This window comes from Epinephelus fuscoguttatus, linkage group LG22 (genome assembly GCF_011397635.1).
Source record: "Epinephelus fuscoguttatus linkage group LG22, E.fuscoguttatus.final_Chr_v1".
Classification (NCBI taxonomy): domain Eukaryota; kingdom Metazoa; phylum Chordata; class Actinopteri; order Perciformes; family Serranidae; genus Epinephelus; species Epinephelus fuscoguttatus.
Window position 1 is genome coordinate 21687648 of NC_064773.1, and position 20430 is coordinate 21708077.

General features: G+C 41.9%; 1 protein-coding gene across 1 annotated transcript; it reads right to left on the bottom strand.

Moving 5' to 3' along the window:
• Nucleotides 1-315: 315 nt before the first annotated feature.
• Nucleotides 316-17417, bottom strand: etnk1 (ethanolamine kinase 1). The gene is made up of 8 exons (XM_049566761.1): nucleotides 17123-17417; nucleotides 15519-15778; nucleotides 14521-14661; nucleotides 10709-10851; nucleotides 5788-5871; nucleotides 5533-5693; nucleotides 3249-3322; nucleotides 316-3098 (listed from the first exon to the last, which is right to left on the bottom strand). The coding sequence occupies exons 1-8, from the start codon at nucleotides 17267-17269 to the stop codon at nucleotides 3026-3028; spliced, it is 1083 nt and encodes a 360-aa protein (XP_049422718.1). The 5' UTR covers nucleotides 17270-17417; the 3' UTR covers nucleotides 316-3025.
• Nucleotides 17418-20430: the final 3013 nt, after the last annotated feature.

The window sequence follows — 20430 nt, forward strand, 5'->3', positions numbered from 1 at the left end:
TTATATTTTCATATCACATGTATAAAGAAGTTCAACAGACTTTTTCTTAGTAACTTTAGTTAACCAAACTAGATTTGCAAAGCTATGCTCAAGTGGTTTCCCCAACACTGGGCACAACATTAAAATAAGTGTCTTGACAATGTTTGTATAAAATTAAAGGTCAGTATGATTCTGTTATGTTGTTGTAATAAAACTGCCCCTCTGCCAAAAAACTACCACCCAGATTTTAACTTTTTGAACTTGTTAACTCACGACAAAGTCAAAAAGCTCTTTGTTTAACACCCAAAGAGACACAAGACGAAACAAAGACACAAATAAGGGTAAATAGACTTTATTTTTTCAAAGCATGTTTACAGTATTGAAAATGTTTTTTTCTTTCAGCTCTTACCCCAGGCAACTATTCACTTTAATGCAACTTTTAGAAAACAAAAAGAAAAAAAGATAAAAGAACTCCCTCTATTTACATTCATTCACATTTGAGAACAAGCAGAGATATTATTACATGTGTTTACTGTACATATAAACATATGCTAAAGTGGCCAGAAATTTAAGGACAGACTTTTGTACAATGTTAAATAGTAGTGGAGCTTAATATTGTTAGCGGTACTAAGATGACCTGTGTATCACGTACAGTGAAATTAATTTGTTTCAGATAGCTGAAAAATAGCAATATTATTTTTAACATTCTTTGATTATGTGGCAGTCTAATTTGACTAACTTCAATCATGTATGAGTGTTATGTGTAAATGTGGTCTGACAGTGTGCTAACCGGACACCCTTTTACAGAACCTATACATGTTCCTTCAACACAAATCAACACGATTATCAAAACAGTTTTTCACATTTGCTTAAAGCCATTGTACATACATTTCAAATTCACATTAGGCTCAACACAAACAACTTCTCACTTCTTCGATCTTAAATCAGTAACAGGCCTAACCTTTAAACCCGTAAGTACAAAATAAGAGCTTTCACAGGCACACCATCACACTAGTGTCCAGTCTTGTCAGTAATGGTCTCTTCTTCACAGAGCTTTGCGAAGCCGTCTCAGTAGAGAGCACCCGGGCAACAATGTGATTAGCAAACTGTTTTGGAGTGAACAAGAAAACTTGTTTGACCACATTTTTACATGTGACATTTTATGTTTTACTTGCTCAAGTGCAGGAAGCAGAAACTCAGGTGCTCTTCTGCCACTATATAGAGTGCTGCTGCATAAGGAAACATCCACACACTCTCAAAGACCTCAGCCTCAACGTCTCAATTTAAATAAGTATAAAAAGTCTATAGAACCGTTATTCTCTTTGTGCTACATGGGAAATGATAGTGTGCATTATGTACAAGCAAAAAGAAAAACAGATGTCAGCACTTTGGTGTAGGCTTGTTAAAGTAACCAAGAGATGAACTTGTTTTTTTAAAAGGGCCTGCTAAAGCTCATTTAAAAAACATTTAACGTGAAGGTCAAAGGTGAATATGAAGAACAGTTACTGATAGCAGCCATTAATTTTTTTTCTCCAACAGATGGTGCTCTTGCTCCTCAGGTCCCTCTTACAGCTGACTTTCATTACATTGCTTTTATAACTTGACACAGATGTGTTTAACCAACCAACTCCACTTTCTATTTCAACAAAATTCCACTTTTCAAAACAGACCTTCAACAACGGGCGCTTCAAACGATGAATGCCAACAGTGGCTCAGCAATCTGACAGTCAGCAAGGTTGTGTCACATTCATCTTAATACACACACACGTGAGTGAAAACTGGTCGTAACGTATATAAAATGTCCCGTCTTCATTAGGACTGAACAGCAGTGTTTCATAAAGATGATTCCAAAAGGTTCCCTGACATGGAGCAGACAATAAAATGGTTTGGTCTCGCATGTACAGCATGTCTTACAGTCGATGTCACAGTGAATTAAGTCCCCGACACTGCTAACTGACCATTTGAACTACAACCAAATTTCCTATCTACCATTATGAACACGGAATGTTCAAATTACAGTGAGATGCAAGCTTGTCCCCGGTTAAGACAAAGAAAAACGAGTGTCAAAACGATACAAGAAACGTACATTACAGTGAAAACCTCCCTCGAGTCAAAACCGCTCACGTATATGCAGCGCAACTATTTGACTTTAGGGAGCGGCTAGATGTAAACGCAAGTTGCTCTCCTACAACTCGATGTTTCTACCTTCATACGAGAAAGTCAAAACACACAAGCCCTCACCAAACTACACAGCAACATTGACTACACAGCTACTCTGGCGCACCACCCACCCATAGTATGCTGAAGAAAATAAGGGTGAAAACAACAGAGTCACAAGGCAGGCCACAAGTTTTTCTTTTTTTTTTTTTTTCTTTTTTTTTTTTTTAGGGGGGGCGGGGAGTGACTTAGCTCACCTCACATGGGATTTTGGGACAGCACTGGCCTTTCCATGTCGGCATTTGTTCTCTTCTTTCATCTTGGTTCTTTAGCAAACAAAGCAGGCTTTGTATTGCTTTTATTCACTGTTATAAATTTGGTCGTTAGCTGGGCTGACTCTTGGGAGTTTCCTCCATGAACGCACACATGAGGAAGCTTTCTCAAGGCAATCAGATTAGAGTTTGGGCCACCTGTCAGTCATGTCAATGATCACTATATGTTTGACAAGGTGACATTCCACCTCCACTTATTCATAGTGATATCAGCTTACAAATACAAATCGTAGGTTAACACCCTAACTGATATCAGAATAATCCACATGGGCTTCATATTATAACAGGTCTGTACTTCACACACACCCACATTACCAATGATTTGGGCTACCAGTTTACAAATGTGTGTCAGTAGAGGATGGCAAAGTGTGGTCCATTCAGTCTATAGAGATAAGGACATGTAGAGGGGACCTGTAGGCACTGAGCAGGACAGACTCTCAGTCTGGCTCCTTCCTACATAGATCCCTACAGGGCGCTCTGCGGTTGTCATGTGAGGCTCAGAGCAGGTCGGCAGGGAGGAAGAGCAGGAGGAAGAGAAGACGAGGGGGCGGGAGCTTTTATTTGGGTAGGTTCAGCTCAGCCACCTCCAGTTTCATTTTGAAGTACTGGTTGAAGCGCAGGACTGCGTATCTGGGACACACAGAGAAAAGAGCAGCGTCAGTGATTCAGATAAAAAATGTATGACATGTTAGCAGCCAGTGCAAAATTATCAGACTGTTAAACGCTATGCGCTGAGATAACACAATAGCTGTCGATAAATATTTCAAGATAGCAACATACCCCAAGAAGTCAAAGTCGATGGTGGAGACCTTGGCCTGAATCAGAGCCCAGAGACCCCAGAAGAAATGAGATGCCTGGACACAGAGGAGAAAGAGAACAACGCAGAGACACAAAGGATTAGCATGCACTCACTGTCTAAAAGTAAATGTCGTTTCTAATTACCCAACACAGCACACTCAAGCATGTACAATGCCAGCAGAAGCCCTATGGCAACAACAACAAATAGCTGACACAGAAACACAATTGCTTCGCTTGCCCATCCTCCACACTGCCCTCTTTTCCTCTTGACAGTAAACAAGGCAGAGTGTGGCTCAGGGGAAGAGCGCTGAGCCTCACTGGGGTTACAAGTTGGCATTAAGAGCACCTCCCACATGCTGGCCGCATCAGCGAGCACATCACAAACATCCATCTCTCATAATCAGAGCAGGTGGCGCAGGTTACAGCCTGTATCACTCTGTGCTCTGTTTAACCCACACCACAATAAAATCCATGTTTGCTGACCCAACACCTGGCAGCAGGCCCTGGAAAATTTGCTCAGGACGAGTCCCCAGGACGTTCACTGTGCTCTCCAAGTGTTCAAGTTCGGTTCTCTGATCATCTTTGACCGTATCAAGACTAATTTTTCACTTCATAATTAAGCAACTACTGAGAAAATATAGTCTAAATGTTAATTTAATACTTTGTTGGTATATTAACCCAGTGACAACTTTATTTTACCAACTGTTCTCAGCCTTCACTTGCTGTGTTTCAGCAAACAGAACTCATATGGGTGACGACAAGCCATTATCAGATTACAGTGTCATTGTTCTTCTTCATTTTCTTCCTCAACTCGTGAGTGACAGCTGATAACTAATGACAACATTAGCAAAAATAACCAGATACTTCTTTTACCTATAATTACACAGCCATATTAGGACTATAGGCCTAGCTGCAGTCTGACAACTACCTATTATCTGCCTCTCAGAAAACCATCACTGTCTTGGGCTTTAAAAATTCAAGACTTGGAAAGGGTTTCTTGCTGCATATGCTTTTGTTGGTGGCCAAAAAATACAAGAACATCCACACTACATCAATATACTCAATGGAAAAATGAACAGCGAAACTCCACGTGAAAACAAAAAGGTTTTTAAATCCATGGGCTCCTGTATCAACTTATTTTAGTTTCCCAAACTCATGAGGTGCTGTACTAATTTAAATGTGAATTTGGCCCAAACTGACACCTGTTTCTTTAAATGTGTGGGGTTTTTTATAAATCTATTTTTTGGAGGCTCCTCTCTATGTGACCATACAGACCACATCCTCATTTTAGAACAAAATCTCTGTACACACAAGTGTCCTGGCACTTATTTCAGAAATAATCTCTAACATGCCTGAAAATGCATATCACATGACCATTCATGTACACTGGGCATGCATGTAAACAGGAAGCGGACTGCCTTCTCTGTGGCTAGTTGCGTAATTGTAAAATATATTACGCAAGTGGTGAAAAGTAAGACCAAAGATTTCTCTGCTTGGACCAACATCACGGTGGAATGGTTACCGAAAGTAACATGAGTATAAGACAGTTGGGAGCCACTGAAAAGTGGTGAATAGGGTTGGGTCGGCATGAGGGAAAAAAAAAACAAAAACAAAAACAAAAGTATCAAGTCTGAGTCATTTAAAATAAAAGACGACCTTAGGACAACAGAGTGACAGTAACAAGTTGTTTATTTTATTCCTTACAAGTAAATTTTGCAGCTTACTCAATCAGTGCAAACAAGGGTTGCCTCCTTTGTCTGGCTCAAAGCCAAAGTGTTGCCATAGTGGCGCATTCTTTGATTCCTTTGAGACTAAATTGTCCGCCATTATCGACTCCCCGTCACTACAAACTCCAGGCTACAGTAGAGGCTGCCGCCTCACCCCCCCCTCTCCTGCTCGCTGTGCGCTTGGCGAAGAGGCAGACACAGGTGCCCACATACTTGGGCGTACTATAGCAGAGCGGACTCCGTGTAAAAATGTCCGTGAAAAATCCTCGCGATGTGAAAAATACATGCCGTTGTAACACTGGTGCGCGACCTCCGCGTAGTCCGCTCCGCATATGTTCTGCCCAAGAATGCGGTCTGGTTGGTCTCAAAAAAAAAAAAAAAAAAAACGGTCCAAGACGGAGTACCAAACTGAATTGGTATTACCGAGAGCCGACCCAACCCTAGTGGCGACATATCAGAGCAGCAACAGGTGCATAAACCTTTGCCGGAGGAAGCCATGGCAATGGGAAAGGAGTAACCAGACAGGGAGAAATGCTTACCAGGGCAAATTGGTTGACTTGGACATAGAGAACCTCCACCTCCCTGTCGGTCACTTCACTGGTCTGGCCTTTGTACTCCTTATAGGCCTCAAGGTAGGAGTGGAGCCACTGCAGCTGAAAGGCCCGCTGTGGGTAGTAACTATAATCCACCTCATTCAGGCCTGCAACACATGAACACACACAGATTAAATACTCCGTAAACATTTCATACACTCATCTTATTTACACACATCAAACAGAATAAGTTATTCTGACCTGCAAACTCATTGAAATGGTTCCCAATGTCGTAGGCTTGGTAATTGTACCCAGCATACTCGTAGTCAATGAACTTTACATTGCCTGAAAAGAGAAGCAGCGTTGTTTAGACAGAGACATGGGAAGTGGACGTTAAAATGATAATGATGTGTTTTCCCTTTGATAACTCAGAATGTCAAGGCTTTTTCATTTTACACTGTAACTTTCTTCCTGTCTGACTGGAGTGGCTGGCTAGTTAGCTGATTGTGGGGCGAGGAGTAAGAGCTTGTATTTTGAGAGAAGTGGACTGTAGAGGGAAAATTCAGCACAGATAATGAAATAAAGGGATTAAAAAGACACATTCAGACTTAAAAGGTGTTCTTTCGAAAATAATTACTGACAAAATACTTCTTACACATGCACTACAGTGCTGTTTAAGGAAGTCAGAGTCAAGATATATATTCAGAATAAAAGCTCTTGTTAAGTAAATGTGGGATATTAATTTGGTCATCAGAATCAGAGCATATAGATAGCTTGCAGATCTTCATGGAGGTTGAGCAGATTAAATGCAACACTAACTGAGTTATCAGCCTTTGTTTTCCCCACAACAAAACAAAATAGGCAGCCGGGATTCATTAGCAGAGATGAAAATGTGCAAATCCTAATGCAACACATGGAAGGCATACAAAAATCAAGGCAAAAAGAGGAGTGCATCTGGCTTTTGAGAGAATGTTTGTTTTGGATACATGCACAGAGGGAAGGGAAAATGGCCAAGACAAAGTTATGTTTTACAGAGATGGAGGGGGAAAAAAGGGCAAAGAAAGCAGAGGGACAAAGGGAGGAAGATAGTAAAACACAAAGAAAGTGGTCTGTGGAAAAGCACAGTGAGCTGCCGGGGGCAAATGTACAGCAACACACTGTTTGATATGTGCTCTCTCAGAACTTTGCTGACTTAAGCAGAGCTCAGACTACAGGAGTTTTAAAATCCTAGTTGATTTTGAAATCGGGTTGCATCACAGATGTTCTTGTGTCTAATCCACTACAAGATTCGAAAATAAGGAAGCACATGTTAACAACACAGAGACTAACGCGGTGCTGTAACTTGCTGTAATGTTAACAATACTTTAAGGTGACAAAACCTGAAGCAGAAGGCTGAACGACTCTGGATGAGGAAATGGTTAGAGAGACTGGTATATATCGGCCCAACACTCCTGTAGCCTGAGTCTGGTTTTACAGCAGACAATGTACTCGTCTGTATCTAAAGGCCAACAAAAGTTATAGCTCTTACAGTAAACCTTTGGGACAAGCCAATTTACAATGGTTTTTAAAGTTTTGTGATGTCACATGTGTCTTCATGTCAACCCGCAGTCAGACATCTAGTCGCACAGCTTGAAGGTTTAAGGTCATAAAATACATACTTGGCGTCTACATCTGAAAAGGCATCTCTTTAAACTTTCAATCCATTGTTCATGCATGGAGAGGAAGAGTCAAAGAATGTGTTGTTGGTTACATTTGAAGGCCAGTGAAAACATGAGGTGTCGTGACAGAAGACGGAAGCATGGATCTCAAAATGGTTGTGGCTGATCTCAAAATACAAACCCTTACATCTACAAGCCCGGTTGTTACAGAGAGATTAGCAAATAAATGTAGCTTTAAAGAACAAAACATTTTGATTCAAATGTCTCCACTCTTTGTTTTGGCCTTGCCTAATTTCTTTGGCTTAACATGTGGAACATGAGTTTTTGAGGTGGTGCTGGACTACAGAGAAAGACACTTTGAGGTGGGTTACCAGCCGGCGTGTAGGTCCTAGCGGGACACAACTGAACACCTCCAGGCAGTGGCTATAGCCCCCCCTGTGCAGCAGATGAAAAGGTTGGGGCAAACACATCTTTCACACATGCTCACTCTCACACTGACATATTTTGTCTTTTATCCATTCTTGCTCCCACGCACTGTGTTGGAAGACCAAGCTCCACTGCCAAACCTCCCGTTTCTTCTCTTAAACCCCCCTCCTTGCCCGCCCTCCTCACACATGCAACCTCACTTCCCCTTCTCACAACACACCCCTCCAATGCTCCCTTCCCATTGGCCCACTGTGAACCCAATAGCGTGACCCCCTCTGCTGCGTCTGCAAATGACAGAATCTTTGAGAGGTTTCCTGTTGGCTGCTGAGCTGCAGATTTTATGGCCCTTGGGAATCAGAAAAAGTGTGCAGATTTTTTTTCTTCTTTTTCGCAAACATCTGAGTAAAGTGATAGGGGCAGGGAAACTAAAGCAGCCTGTGTTGGAGGCTGAGTGACACAGTGAAGAGAGACAAAGGAGAGAAGAAAAGTAAGAAGGTACAGCACATGCTGGGGGTATATTTGCAACTATTAACAATATCTTTGGAAAAGTGAGAACAATTATTGAGTTTCCACCGCTTCTGTTTATAGTTTTTATCAATACAGGAAGTGGTGGCTTCTCTGCTGTCGCATTTGGCAGACGAGTGGTTTCAGCTCAGCAACTACAGCTGAGAAGTGACAGGAAGCAGTGGGGTAGCTGTTTAGCCTCTTTACATGCCTACTCTGTTCTTCTGTTCGACAAAAGACTCCAAATGCAGGGCAAGATGAGGATAGACTTTGCTAGAACGATGGGTTCGACAGCTTTAGGTGGGTGCGGTCAGAAAAGCAGTAATTATGGCTTGGAGCTGAAGTCCCTGGACTCTGTTGTGGTGTTCATTCCATTGTGGCTGTCATCTGTAGGTGTGGTCTGGTTGTGTTTGCAGTGTTAAGACATAAACTGGAGGGGCTGGGATAAATGAAAGATCCTGTCTGTTCTGGCCTCTCATCAATGACACTTCCACCTCAGCCTATCTTACTAAAGCCTGAAACATGATTCTGCAAGTCTGCAAATATGCATGGATGTTACATAGCCTTTTACATGTTCGTACAAGAGATCTATACTAGTCTACACTGGGTTGCATCTGTCACAATGTAAAGGAATTCAAGGGAGTTCAACGCTGGGTGTTAGCCCAATCCCAGTCAAAGAGGGTATCTTGTTTGATATGCAGAGCCACAGATTTGAATTAGACTCTGCAGGTGTGCATGTCTACTTCTCTGCAACCTATGGTAGCCTAGAACTTTGTGTGCTCAGGCACAGGCGTTTCACCGCATTTTTTGCAGAAGCATGTTTCAGTTTTGAAGGATAAAGGTGGTGATATTCTCTATTGTTGTTAATGCCAGCAAATCCTATGAAAAGGCCCAAACCAACAATGTGTTAGTTCATCTCTCAGTGCTTTCCAACTTCCCTAGTCTGTCTGTGGCTCTCAGCCCAAAGCCCATTCATCCCCTCTGAGCACTAATCTCTAAAAAATGGGGTCACAAATGTACAAGAAAGGCTTCAAACAGGCGGACACTGTCATTTTTAACTAGTCTTACTCAACCATTAGCGAACAATGAATTTACAGACTATTTTCAGCTGTGGATTAATAGACATTTGACGCACTAATGACTATTTATGACAGCAGGAGGGTTACTCAAAATAAACTACTGTTTTTGTTCACCATGTCAGCCAGTAACACAGTGTGGCTCATTGTTGTATTATTAATAGTTCCTGGACAACAATGTATCTCTATGGCACTGAGGGATAAACTATATCAAGAGTTTTGGCTGCACAGGTTGGTTTTGTTTTTTTCATTGGGTTTGTTAACAATAAAAACAAATGCAGAATATCTCCAAACATATCCTTCCACTTATATAGTCTGCCCAGTGAACAATACTGATACTGTGAAGTGGAAATTGCGGAGTCAAAAGCAGTGACGGAAAGTAGAAGTACACTTTAGGCATTTGGCTGGTGCTCAGAGTGACTTCAAGCAAGTGCAAACATGAAAAACATGTGTGTAATAACCAGCATCATAAGTAGCCTCACTACTGTCAGTGGGACAACTGGTGGGTGAGTAGCATTGGAGGGTAATAGGTAGGTACGTGGCTCCTACTGCTGCCATGAACTCATCCCGATTAGCCTGAGCAGTGGGCAGACTACGCGAGGGGCCCTCAAAGCCGACTGTGCGCGAGGTTTTTCTCTCTCCATTGCCTCCCCAGGGGCAGGGCGGCGCAGGGCAGCCACAGCCTCGGCTGTCATTCCTAGGGGAGAAAGGCTAGACACAAGGAGCTATGAGAAGGGCCCCGCCCCTCGCCGCAAACCGACGAGGGGGCTGACAGCTCTCAAACCCAATCCCCCACCCCACCTCCCACATACAAAAAATTATACTCTCTTCTCCCCCCCCCTTTCTTATTTGCTCTCACACGTTCAACCCAAAATTCCTCTGCTACAAAGACAGTGATTAAAAACAGTCTCATTGACCAAAAGCAAGCTGATAAGTTTGCCTGAGGACAGGTCGCTTGACTTTCATAAAATCAAAAAAGAAAAAAAAAAACAAAAAAAAAAAACATTGCTAAGCACCAAAAACATGTGCTGTCAATAAAACTGAGATTTGGTATGTGGTATGATGTAATGGTATTGTTTGTCCAGGCTGATAACAGTGGTTTACATTCCAAGTTTTCAGCACAGAATTAGAACAGATCAGACAAAACTTGGGAAAAAGAATATAATCCACATTAGAAACAGCTACAATTTGTGCTTCTCAACAAAGCTTTACTACTGCAGGTATCCCAGTATGGGAAATTGAAATCCTCAAGACTAAATAAAATCTGTATCTGTAATTTGGATTCCATCTTGAGCAAAACAAGAGCACCCAATTAACAGCTTTGTCTTCTCTGATCGTTCTAATTCTACACCTGCAGCCCAATGCAAACACCAACAATGAGTGAAGCATGTCACTGGGGGTCAAGGAAGTGCAGTTAATGCAGTCCTACCTGAGTGCAGACACCAGTGCAGTTCACACTACAACACAATTCAGTCACACGGTAATGTCTATGACTGCACTCGTGCAGTTAATACTCACCTGCCTCCTCACTGTAGATGATGTTTTTGCAGAGCAGGTCGTTGTGGCAGAGAACGACAGGGGAGCCCAGCACAGACAAGCTCTGCTGAAGCCACACCAGCTCTTCTCGGAGGCACCGCGGGCTGGGCACCTCCGTGCTCAACCTGGAGGGGGGCAGAGTCAAAGAGGGTGAATACTGTATATGGAAAGAGGCAGGAGCATTGAGAGCATTAACAGAAGAACAGGTGGAGGTTAAATCAGTTTAGGGAACCCGAAAGTAGACTTAGAAATTTGAAGTGAGGATAGAAACAGGAACAGAAAAATAAGAGGCATGAAAAGGGAAGACAAGGAAATAACTAATTTTACAGACTGTGCGATACAATTCATATGGAAGAAGCGGAGAAAAAAGACGAGTGATATATTCATAAATGCAAGCTCAATGTAAATTGATCCACAACAAGGAAACCACATGATCTGGTTACAGAAGTTCTTATTTATGTAATATTTCATCAGTTTAGCATGAAAACAAGTTGTGTCTCACAAAATCCCAATCTGAGCAAAATGAGAACACATTATGACATTAAAAGAATAAGAAAAGGTAAACTTAAATCCTCCCAATTTTACTCCTAGAATAAAACTTTTTGTGAGTTTGCTAAGTCCTCACTTGGGTTGGGTGGTATTAAGGTATTATGGTTTACTGGGGTATTTAGAAATTACTGAAGGTACTAATTTAATACCGTCAAAAATACAAACGCTCCTCTTTCTATTAAACTGATAGAGATGCTGTATTGAGGCAATGTATTGTAGTGCCCAGTACATGCCACCAGAGGTCAGTCTTTCCTGGTGGAACAGGCAGCTGGGCTAAGAAAATGGCGACTGTGAGAGGTGGGGATAACGTTACAGGAGTTTGGAAGTATTGCCACACATAACTTTATCTTAAGTTTATTAGCCACGTGATTTTATAGAACACATCATCTCCATTGAGCCCACTGATGTGTCAGTATCCGCTGCAACAATTGTCATCAGGTCCCTCAGCAAGAAGGGCGCTCATTTCCTGTGTGTTCATTATTCTATGGGCCATAAGTGTTATGGTAGAAAAACAGTATTGTAGGCTAGATCAGTGGTTCCCAGCTGGAGGGTTGTGGTCCAACAGTGGGTTGCGGGTCCATTCTTAATGGACCAAAAGTGACTAACAAACATGTTAAGTTAAAAAAAAAAAAAAAAAAAAAAGAAAAGAAAAGAAAAAAACGCATTTTATTTTTGAAGTACAGTGAATTTCCTGCACAAGCTTTTATTTTAAGTGCTGTTTCCTGCTGTAGAGTGAATAACAGATAGATACTCAACAGAGACAGCAAACTAGCTCAACAACATGGCCAAACGCAAGTATTAAGGTAAATATTAGACTTTGTGGACCTTACACTAATGACCAAACAGAAATCTGGACCCTGTAGCTGGACCAGTTGGGAACCACTGCGTTCTCAACTGGGTTTGTTTGTTTACACAAATTCTGTCATATACATACACTCTAATAAATGAAGGTATGAAAAAATAGATATGACCCAAGCCTAGTCCTCACTACAACGCATTCACAACTGCATTTCCTGCCTGTTAGATTGTTAGATTAGGTTCTATTATTACAGTAGTTTCACCATTCACAGTGCTCATACAAAGTGCTGCTTACATATAACAGTATACTATTTTTGTCCATTTGTCAGACTCTGCTTTGCTAACATTCCAAGGTACCAGATAAATACTACAATGCTAACACTGTGCAACACCACAATCATCAGTAAGACATGATCAGGAGACTTAGCCTGGTTCCAGACCATAGACCCCGCCCACTCAACTGAGTAGGCCTGCATTACTGGTCTGGCATACTTCAATGAATTTGTGATTTATCTCGTCCAAACGCTGGACGGACCAATGAACGCCGGGGCTCTAGCGATTAGCCAATCAGTGCCACGCTGATGTCAAGCTGTACGCCGGTGGGTAACTGGTGAGGATAGCAACAATGGCGACCGCTACAGATCCTACAGACCACATTAACGATGCTATCGAGGTATTTCGCCATTACTCACGTTAATGGAGGACCAAATTAAGGAAGCTGCTAAACTGGATTTAACGGCGATGCAGCTGGGCGTGCACGACGACAGAGACATTTTAAACGGGCAATGCTCGCTTGTTTTCCCGCACCCCCGAGGCATGGATACTAATGACGTCAGATTCTGGGTGAGTCGTTGATCTCTACTGATTGGTTAGGGAAAAATCAAATTCCCTCCCCCTTGTAAATCGCCTTCAATGGAAGCCATGTCAGACTGAAGGTTCTGGGAGCTTCAGTCTGACACTCAGGCTACAGGAGACTACAAGGTAACAAGAAATAAACATTTCTTGTTGTTTGTTTAAATTGTTTTTGCCTTCAACACACACAAAACCCCTACGATGCCGCAGGCATCTCAGTCTTATGCAAGTCTTTTAGCATTTTTTATTTACAATGTTAATACTTGGTTGGCCTCCAAGGAAAACAATAGCCTGCGAAGTCAGTAGCATTTGAGTGTCACTGTCAACATATACAAAGGTAGCTGTTATTGCCGATGCAGTGTTCAAACAATGATGGTGTCATAGTGCCTGAAGCTTGTTCTAATCATAAATTAGTTTTCCTGTGATGTAGCACACCTTCGCAAAACTATTTCGTGAGACATGTGCGTAAGAGAGGGACAAGTAGGATCAAAAGTTGCAAACAAACTCCTGCACGCTGTCTAACTTGAAAAATACATTTGTTTGCGATGTTTCGGTGTTAGACCTTCATCAGGCAAATATAGTGACACACCTGGAACAGAGTAACATACATTTTATGCAGATATAATAGTTTAGGGATACAATACTTCCATGTATTTGGCTTATGCAAGATTGACACAAGACTTAAAGGAATACTTATATAACACAAGCAACACACCTGGGCAAATGTGCGTGTCTGAACTCTGCAGGTGCATTCCACTGAGCATAGTTCAAATGCATGTGATCACCCAGGTGCACTACTCATCCATGTTTTAGGCTGTTTATGCAGAGGTGTTTCAAATATTAAGATTTTAGAGAAAATACTTGTGTTTTAGAGATACTGAGCATACGTCTGGATAGATAAGACTTGGATTATACTGCAGGAGTTGTCTGAGAGTTTGTAAACCAAGGTTTTGATATAGTTTTGCTGTTGTTAAATGTGGACCCCAAGACTCAAGATAGTTGTCTGTCTTTGAATTCTTCATTCGAAGTAAAGTATTACTGTGCTAACTAAGAGTAATATTAATGAGCCTGTCCACATAAAACAAAGGCACGATCTGTGACAGACCCGGTCGATTTTATCATTTTTACTTGATGATACGTTACCATTTTTCACATACTTTGGGGTGCTGCTATTTCATGATTTATGCTATTTAAAGGCAAACTGTTATTAACTCGGTTGTGTAATCTCTCAGCAATGTCACAGCTGTGAAGTGAAGTCACACCTGGCGAGGTCAGAAAAGGAATTCCCCATACTTCCTCTGACATGTGACACATCTACAACTGATAATGAAAATGTGTGTTGTGCCACTCTACATCAGGTTATTTGGATGATTTATGACTCTGATAAAAGAGGTAGTGAGTCAAAGTTCCACGTGGAGATAACTGAAAACGGAAATATACAAGTGGTAAAGTCACATGTTCCCAAACAATTGTTTTCAAACTTTTATTAATGTATAAAAACTTTTCGAAGCACAACACAGAGAAGACAGACAGTCTACCAGTCACATCTAAGGTCTGACAGATTTCAGTAACAATAATCTCCTACATAGCCTCACCTGGCGTTCTGCTCAGGGTCCTCGAAGTACTTGGGGATGAGAGCAAAGTACTTGCCCATCTTCAGCCACAGGTCAGACTGCGGCACCCAGCCATTGTGGGCATGGATGGCATGGTACTTGGCTAGCTGCCTTGCAATGAGCCTGCAGAGTGAAAAGACAGAAAATGGCAGGTTTCAAATCAGAGCAGCAAGCAGTAATATGCAACTGGACCCCAGTATAACAATTAAGCTGTGAAGGGGGAAAATGTAATTATTTGATCAATGCAAAGGCATATAAATGGTAAACAAACCGCATACAACAATAACTTGATCAGATAATGACAATTTTGGTGAAACTATTAAAGATTTGGACGTTTTAGTGACAAGTTTATACTTCTAAATAATATCAGTGGATTTCCACAGGGTTGCAGTTCAAGAAAGATTCCTCCTAGCTAAGGTTACACTTTTGGGAAAAAACCTTTAACGTGATGGGTATGACTGATTTTGGAGAAATTTTCAAAATTGTGACAGTCTCTACAGCACCTCCACTGGCAGAATAGCGCCATACTGTGTATATTAGGGTTGGACTGGAGTAGACAACTGTGCAACTGTGTGCACTTTCTGCATGTGGGTGTGAGTCTGTCTGTCTGTCTGTCTGTCAAATCTATGCATCAAGTCTATTTAGTTTACTGTTTAACTCAAGATCATGTTTTACCAGCTGGCCAACACATTATTTCCTGTGTCAAAACGGACAAGCTTGCATTACATCACCCACCAGCAGGAGCGTTTATTGGTCCATTGTGACATAGTGCATTTTGGTAGTTGTAGGTTGTCTACCTCTTGAGCGAAATCTTAATTTCTCCATTTTTCTGGTCATGTAACACCAGTTTCAAAAGTATTTGCATCTTTCTACTGGATAAACAGCCTAGTTCTATGAAAAGACATTTTTTTCAGCAGTGAAATACGTCTTTAAGTCAGGTGACTCTGTGAAAACACCTCAAGAGTTTGCATTCAATTTACCTGAAAACAGGTTGGCTGCGAATGTGCTCAGGCTCCAGGGCGGTTCCTTGCAGAAATTCATAACAAAGGCCATTGTTGAAGGTGCAGTATAGGCGCGGGGCGCAGCGGTGTGCTTGTAGTACTCTGAAACTTTTCACTTCATTCTCCCGGTCGACCAACAATTCTGTTTTGTTGCCATAAATACGGACCAGAACCACATCCTGCATGACTGCGCCCACATAGCAGCCCAGCAGCTTGTTGGTAATCCCATCTGTGAAAAACTGAAGAGACAAATAGAGGAAGGAGTGGAGAACAGGTGAATCAAGGCATTTGTCCTGTGCTCCAACAACGCGTGTAGTTGGAGGACAGTGGGCCCATCCTCCACATTATACTATTTAAGTACTGTGCATGAAAACCTACATTGTTTTGAGTATTGCATAAGTTCTGAGAGGAGTTGGAATTTGGCAAGCCACACAAAAGAGGCGTCAGTATAGCATTGGGAAATTAGGGCTTGTCTGGGTTGATTTAGGCTGGACTGTCTCTGCTATGAAGCTGGGAACATTTTAAAGAGAGGAGGGGGTGGTGCTGGGGGAGATGCCTACATACCAGCCCTAATTGTTCACTCTATAAGCGATTGACTGAGAAAAACAGGACGGTCAGGAATTTTATTTTGCATGAGGAAGCTATGGCAGGCATTTGCTGAGTTCCCACTTTGGCCTCATTGATGAATATAGGCAAGGGTGGTGAAAGCATGTGACCAGCTCCCATCCTCACTGTGTTTACCAAGTGGAGCCACACCCCCAGTCTGTTACTGGAAGGGGAAAAATAACTCACTTTCTGGGTAATATCTGCCCCAAGCTGTAATGTGGAGCATATGTCCACCCATGTTTCTCCTTCCCTTTTCTGTTTGCTTTATTTTATGTGTTTGGCAGATCAAATAGGACACTCTGGATTGCATGAGATACATATAAGTACTCTAGAAGTTTACAAACCCAGCCTGCAGACTTATCTCATAAATTCCAGAGTCTTAATCACCAAGGCACAGCATGATGATAATATTAGTCTGATACACACACCTCTCCTCTCTCTGTAAAACCACATCCAGGCAAAAATGCTGCTTCGTGCCTTACGTAACATCCACCGGGATGATTTAATATGCAGCTTCAATGGGTCGTCGGTGAAGTCACATGAACACGGGGTGTGCAGGCTGCGCCAAAGCAGCGAAACTCCCACTGTTTGATCACAACCTGTACTGACGCAGATGCTATTAACAGAGGCAAAACATTAAATCGCCGCAGTATCTTTAAGAGAAACACACCTACCATCTGTCTGTGGGTGTCAGCAGCTATTTTACAACGTTACTGACATTAACACACAATATTTAGCATTTTCAGCTGATTTCAATGCCGCCATAAAAGCCGGTTTCGTGTGTCAGTGGCTCCTGGAGTGAATTAACATTAGTGTTAGCTTACTTGAGTTTTTCAGTTGAGAACACGCTGCTAGCTTACAACGGTTTTCGCTATTCTTACACGAGCTTAACGACAAAATAAAGACGTACACGCTACGTTAGAAAGTGGAGACATGTCATAGCAAGCAAGACTGATAGTAAAATGTTTAAAATGTACCTTTAGCTTGACCTCAGATGGCTTCCAGCTCGGTCTCAGCTCCTTGATGAGCTTCAGTGCGCCTGACCTGTAGTCGCTCTCGTCAACTGTCACGTCTATTTTGGGCACAGCGGGAGCCTCCTCGGGGACATGAATGTAGTTAGCCATTGTGTCGTCTTTGTTTCGTGGAGTATCTTAACCTCTGGCTGTGAGTGTGCGATATGCAGCGGGTAAAAGCGTAATGTATGAAAATGTGTGACTAGCAGCGGGTGTATAAATCCTTGAGTGGTCCGTGTGCGGCAACGCCTCTCAAAAAATCCCACCCACCAGAAGAAAAAAAGTTCTCCCGGTGCATGCTGGTAGATGGGTGACTCACTGGAAGCGCGTGTTTAAGGCATGAGCGCGCACCGTAGGCGGAGCTTAATCCTTAAAAGCATATCAATATCCAAAATTATATAATTAATACCACGAGTTGAGAACACACATAATCTTATAAGACAACCATAAATCAAAAATATGACCAAAGACGCTCTATGAGTCATATTCCCCGATGGTAACTAGTCCTCGGTGTATACACACAAGCGTGCACACGTAGCGCACTATGCTTCTGACGTCACCTAAGTAATCTATTTGAATGAAATGAGCTTTGTGTCAGGACTGTCTGAGCACTTGACATGTCAGAGCTGTCAAGGCCTGTGCTCTGACATAGAGAGGGTAAATCCATGTCAAGTCGAGTTAATCCGGCTTTCTAATGTCATGCACACACTCTCCTGGTGTGTTTGCTGCAAAGGCAAACAAGAAAGTTAATGTTTTTGGGAATACTGTTCCCAATTTCTGTTTCTATCAGTGGTTGCCGGTGGAGTTAAAGGATGACACCGCCCTAAATTAAGAATTTCAATATGTCATTTCCATGGTCTGGGAAAGTTTAATCAGTATTTGTGAACATGAGCTCGTCTCGCTCAAAGCCAGAAACCAGAGAAGTAAGTGTCAAACTTGTAATGTCATCAAGTACAAGGTGTTCAGTCTGGAGCGGCTCCTTAGGCAATCAGTATGTTTACATGCACAGTTATGGCAGGAGGGGACTCAATTTATTGATCTAAGTATGACGTATGACGATATGCCCCCTCTCAGCTTGTTAGTGTGGGACCCTTTCCTGGTTGACCTATTATGTCACAGACCAAACAATTGACAAACAAGTTAGCAACGGTTAGCTGGTAGCTAACTGGTACCATGGTGGATGACTTTACAGCTCTGTATGTTTTGTCCATCCAAAAATGCACAGATGTAGATATTGCCATGTTCAAAGCCTGCATATGTATGTGGGGCCCATGTGGGCAGTAAATGGGTTGAAAATGGGCCCTGTATGGGATTATCCATGGGTTCCATATTGGCCCTGTGCCAATTGCGCACATTGATGGCTTTACCCAAATGGGCTCCACATTGTTATGCCACGACTACCTGGGGACCCACTTGGGTAAACCTACACATTTGGGCAATTGACATGGAGTCAATATGTAACCCATGAACAGTCCAATATATGGCCTATTTTTCAGCCCACCCACATGGGCCCCACATACAAATGTCGGCTGGGTTGTTACTGGCTTCTTCTTCTGTTATGCATTTAATGCTATTTGACCTATGGGTCAAAGCCCTGGGCAGAAACTGTGGAGCATGCACAGAGCGCGTCAGACAGTTAGGTCTGCATTCAGCTCCCAATCACATTATCTAGCTGTGTTAGTCCGACTTTGAGAATGTCAATTTAGTACGATTTCAGTAGGACTTATGAAACAGAAAATGTAGCCATATGTGGCCAGTGTCATCCAGAACATCTTTCACCATTCATTGTCTATGGAGCAGGTCAACACTTCATATCCTATGACATCACAAATTTGAGGTTTGGCACTCTAGTTTTTGGATTCGGGAGAGAGTTGTTCATGTTTACTCATATTTTTGGTCTGTCTTAGATCATCATAGGATAACATAAATTTTGAAAATAGGTATAGTTCCCCTTTAAAGATGCAACTGGGGGTAACAAATCTCATTTCCTGTTATGGTATATTCTATTACCAACATAAATGATTAACACTCTGCTCAGACTTCTCTGATAAAGACATGAGTCATGTCCTGCTGGGGTATGGCAACACCACTTGGACAAACCTCATGCAGAAATGCAGAACACCATGATACTAGAACTGGCAGTAATAATAATAGAGGTTTCTTTATGTTTACAATTGCATTTGCTAATGATTATTTCAGACAGTGGTGTGGTTGCCTGTTGTACAATAGCATTTTTTCAAAATATATATTTTATCAATGTATTAGGGTATAATATATTTGAATATTGGTGCAATGTGTCACCCTAAATTTATATTATAATATTGTAATTAATGCCTTGTAAAGCTCTAACCATTTGTTTTATCCCTCAGTGAATTGCACATGTGTCCAGTCATATTTATACAGTAGCAGCATATTGGAAAAGCCAGTACATTGCCCCCAAAAACATTTTTATGTTATAGATGTGAGCTGAATGACAGTATGAAACATGTAGTTTTTTAAATCAAGGAGGGAAGTCAAGCTGTTTTTGTGGGGTCATCATCACGATCACTGTATCTTGTGCTCCTCTGCTATTTGATTTTATGTATATAATTTATTATAAAGAGACAGTTAATGTATGTTATGAACAATTCAGATAAACCTTCCTTGCAACAAGGATTTAGATCCATTGCAACTCGTAAAACCTACATGCAAAGTTTGTTTTAAAAAAGTCTCCTTGAGGAAACACTCCTCCAGAGCCCCCATAGCAGAGGCTTAGCCCCTCTAAATATATAAATCTAAATATACTATGTATCAGTGATGACACCCCTGGTGTATTTCCATCTTGACCATAAGCCAGCTTGACCACGTAATGTCTGTTCCACGCTGGCATGTGATCTGTGCCAGATCTGTTGCTTGGTAACTGTGTAAAACATAACCAGGGATCTCATCGCACCAATTGTCCTACCCTCCATGTCCATCAGAGATTTGAATTTTATCTTGGTACACGTGCTACCATGGGCAATGTTGACTCACCCCGTAAACAATGCACTGCTCTCTGCCCACGCAGGTACACACTTACACTTGGGACGGCTGCCCAGTGCAATCAGCCAGTCATTTGGGAAGCTCCAGGTGAGTTAAGTGAAGGGTGAAAATGAATGCTTTTTATTCATGTTTATTGCCCTTTTTTCATCAGTTTCTTTTTGGAGAATCGTGACGTGTTTACAGTTGTAAATTAGGGAAAAGAACCCCCCCATGACTATTAGGATTACTACACAATGATTGTTGCTGTGTAC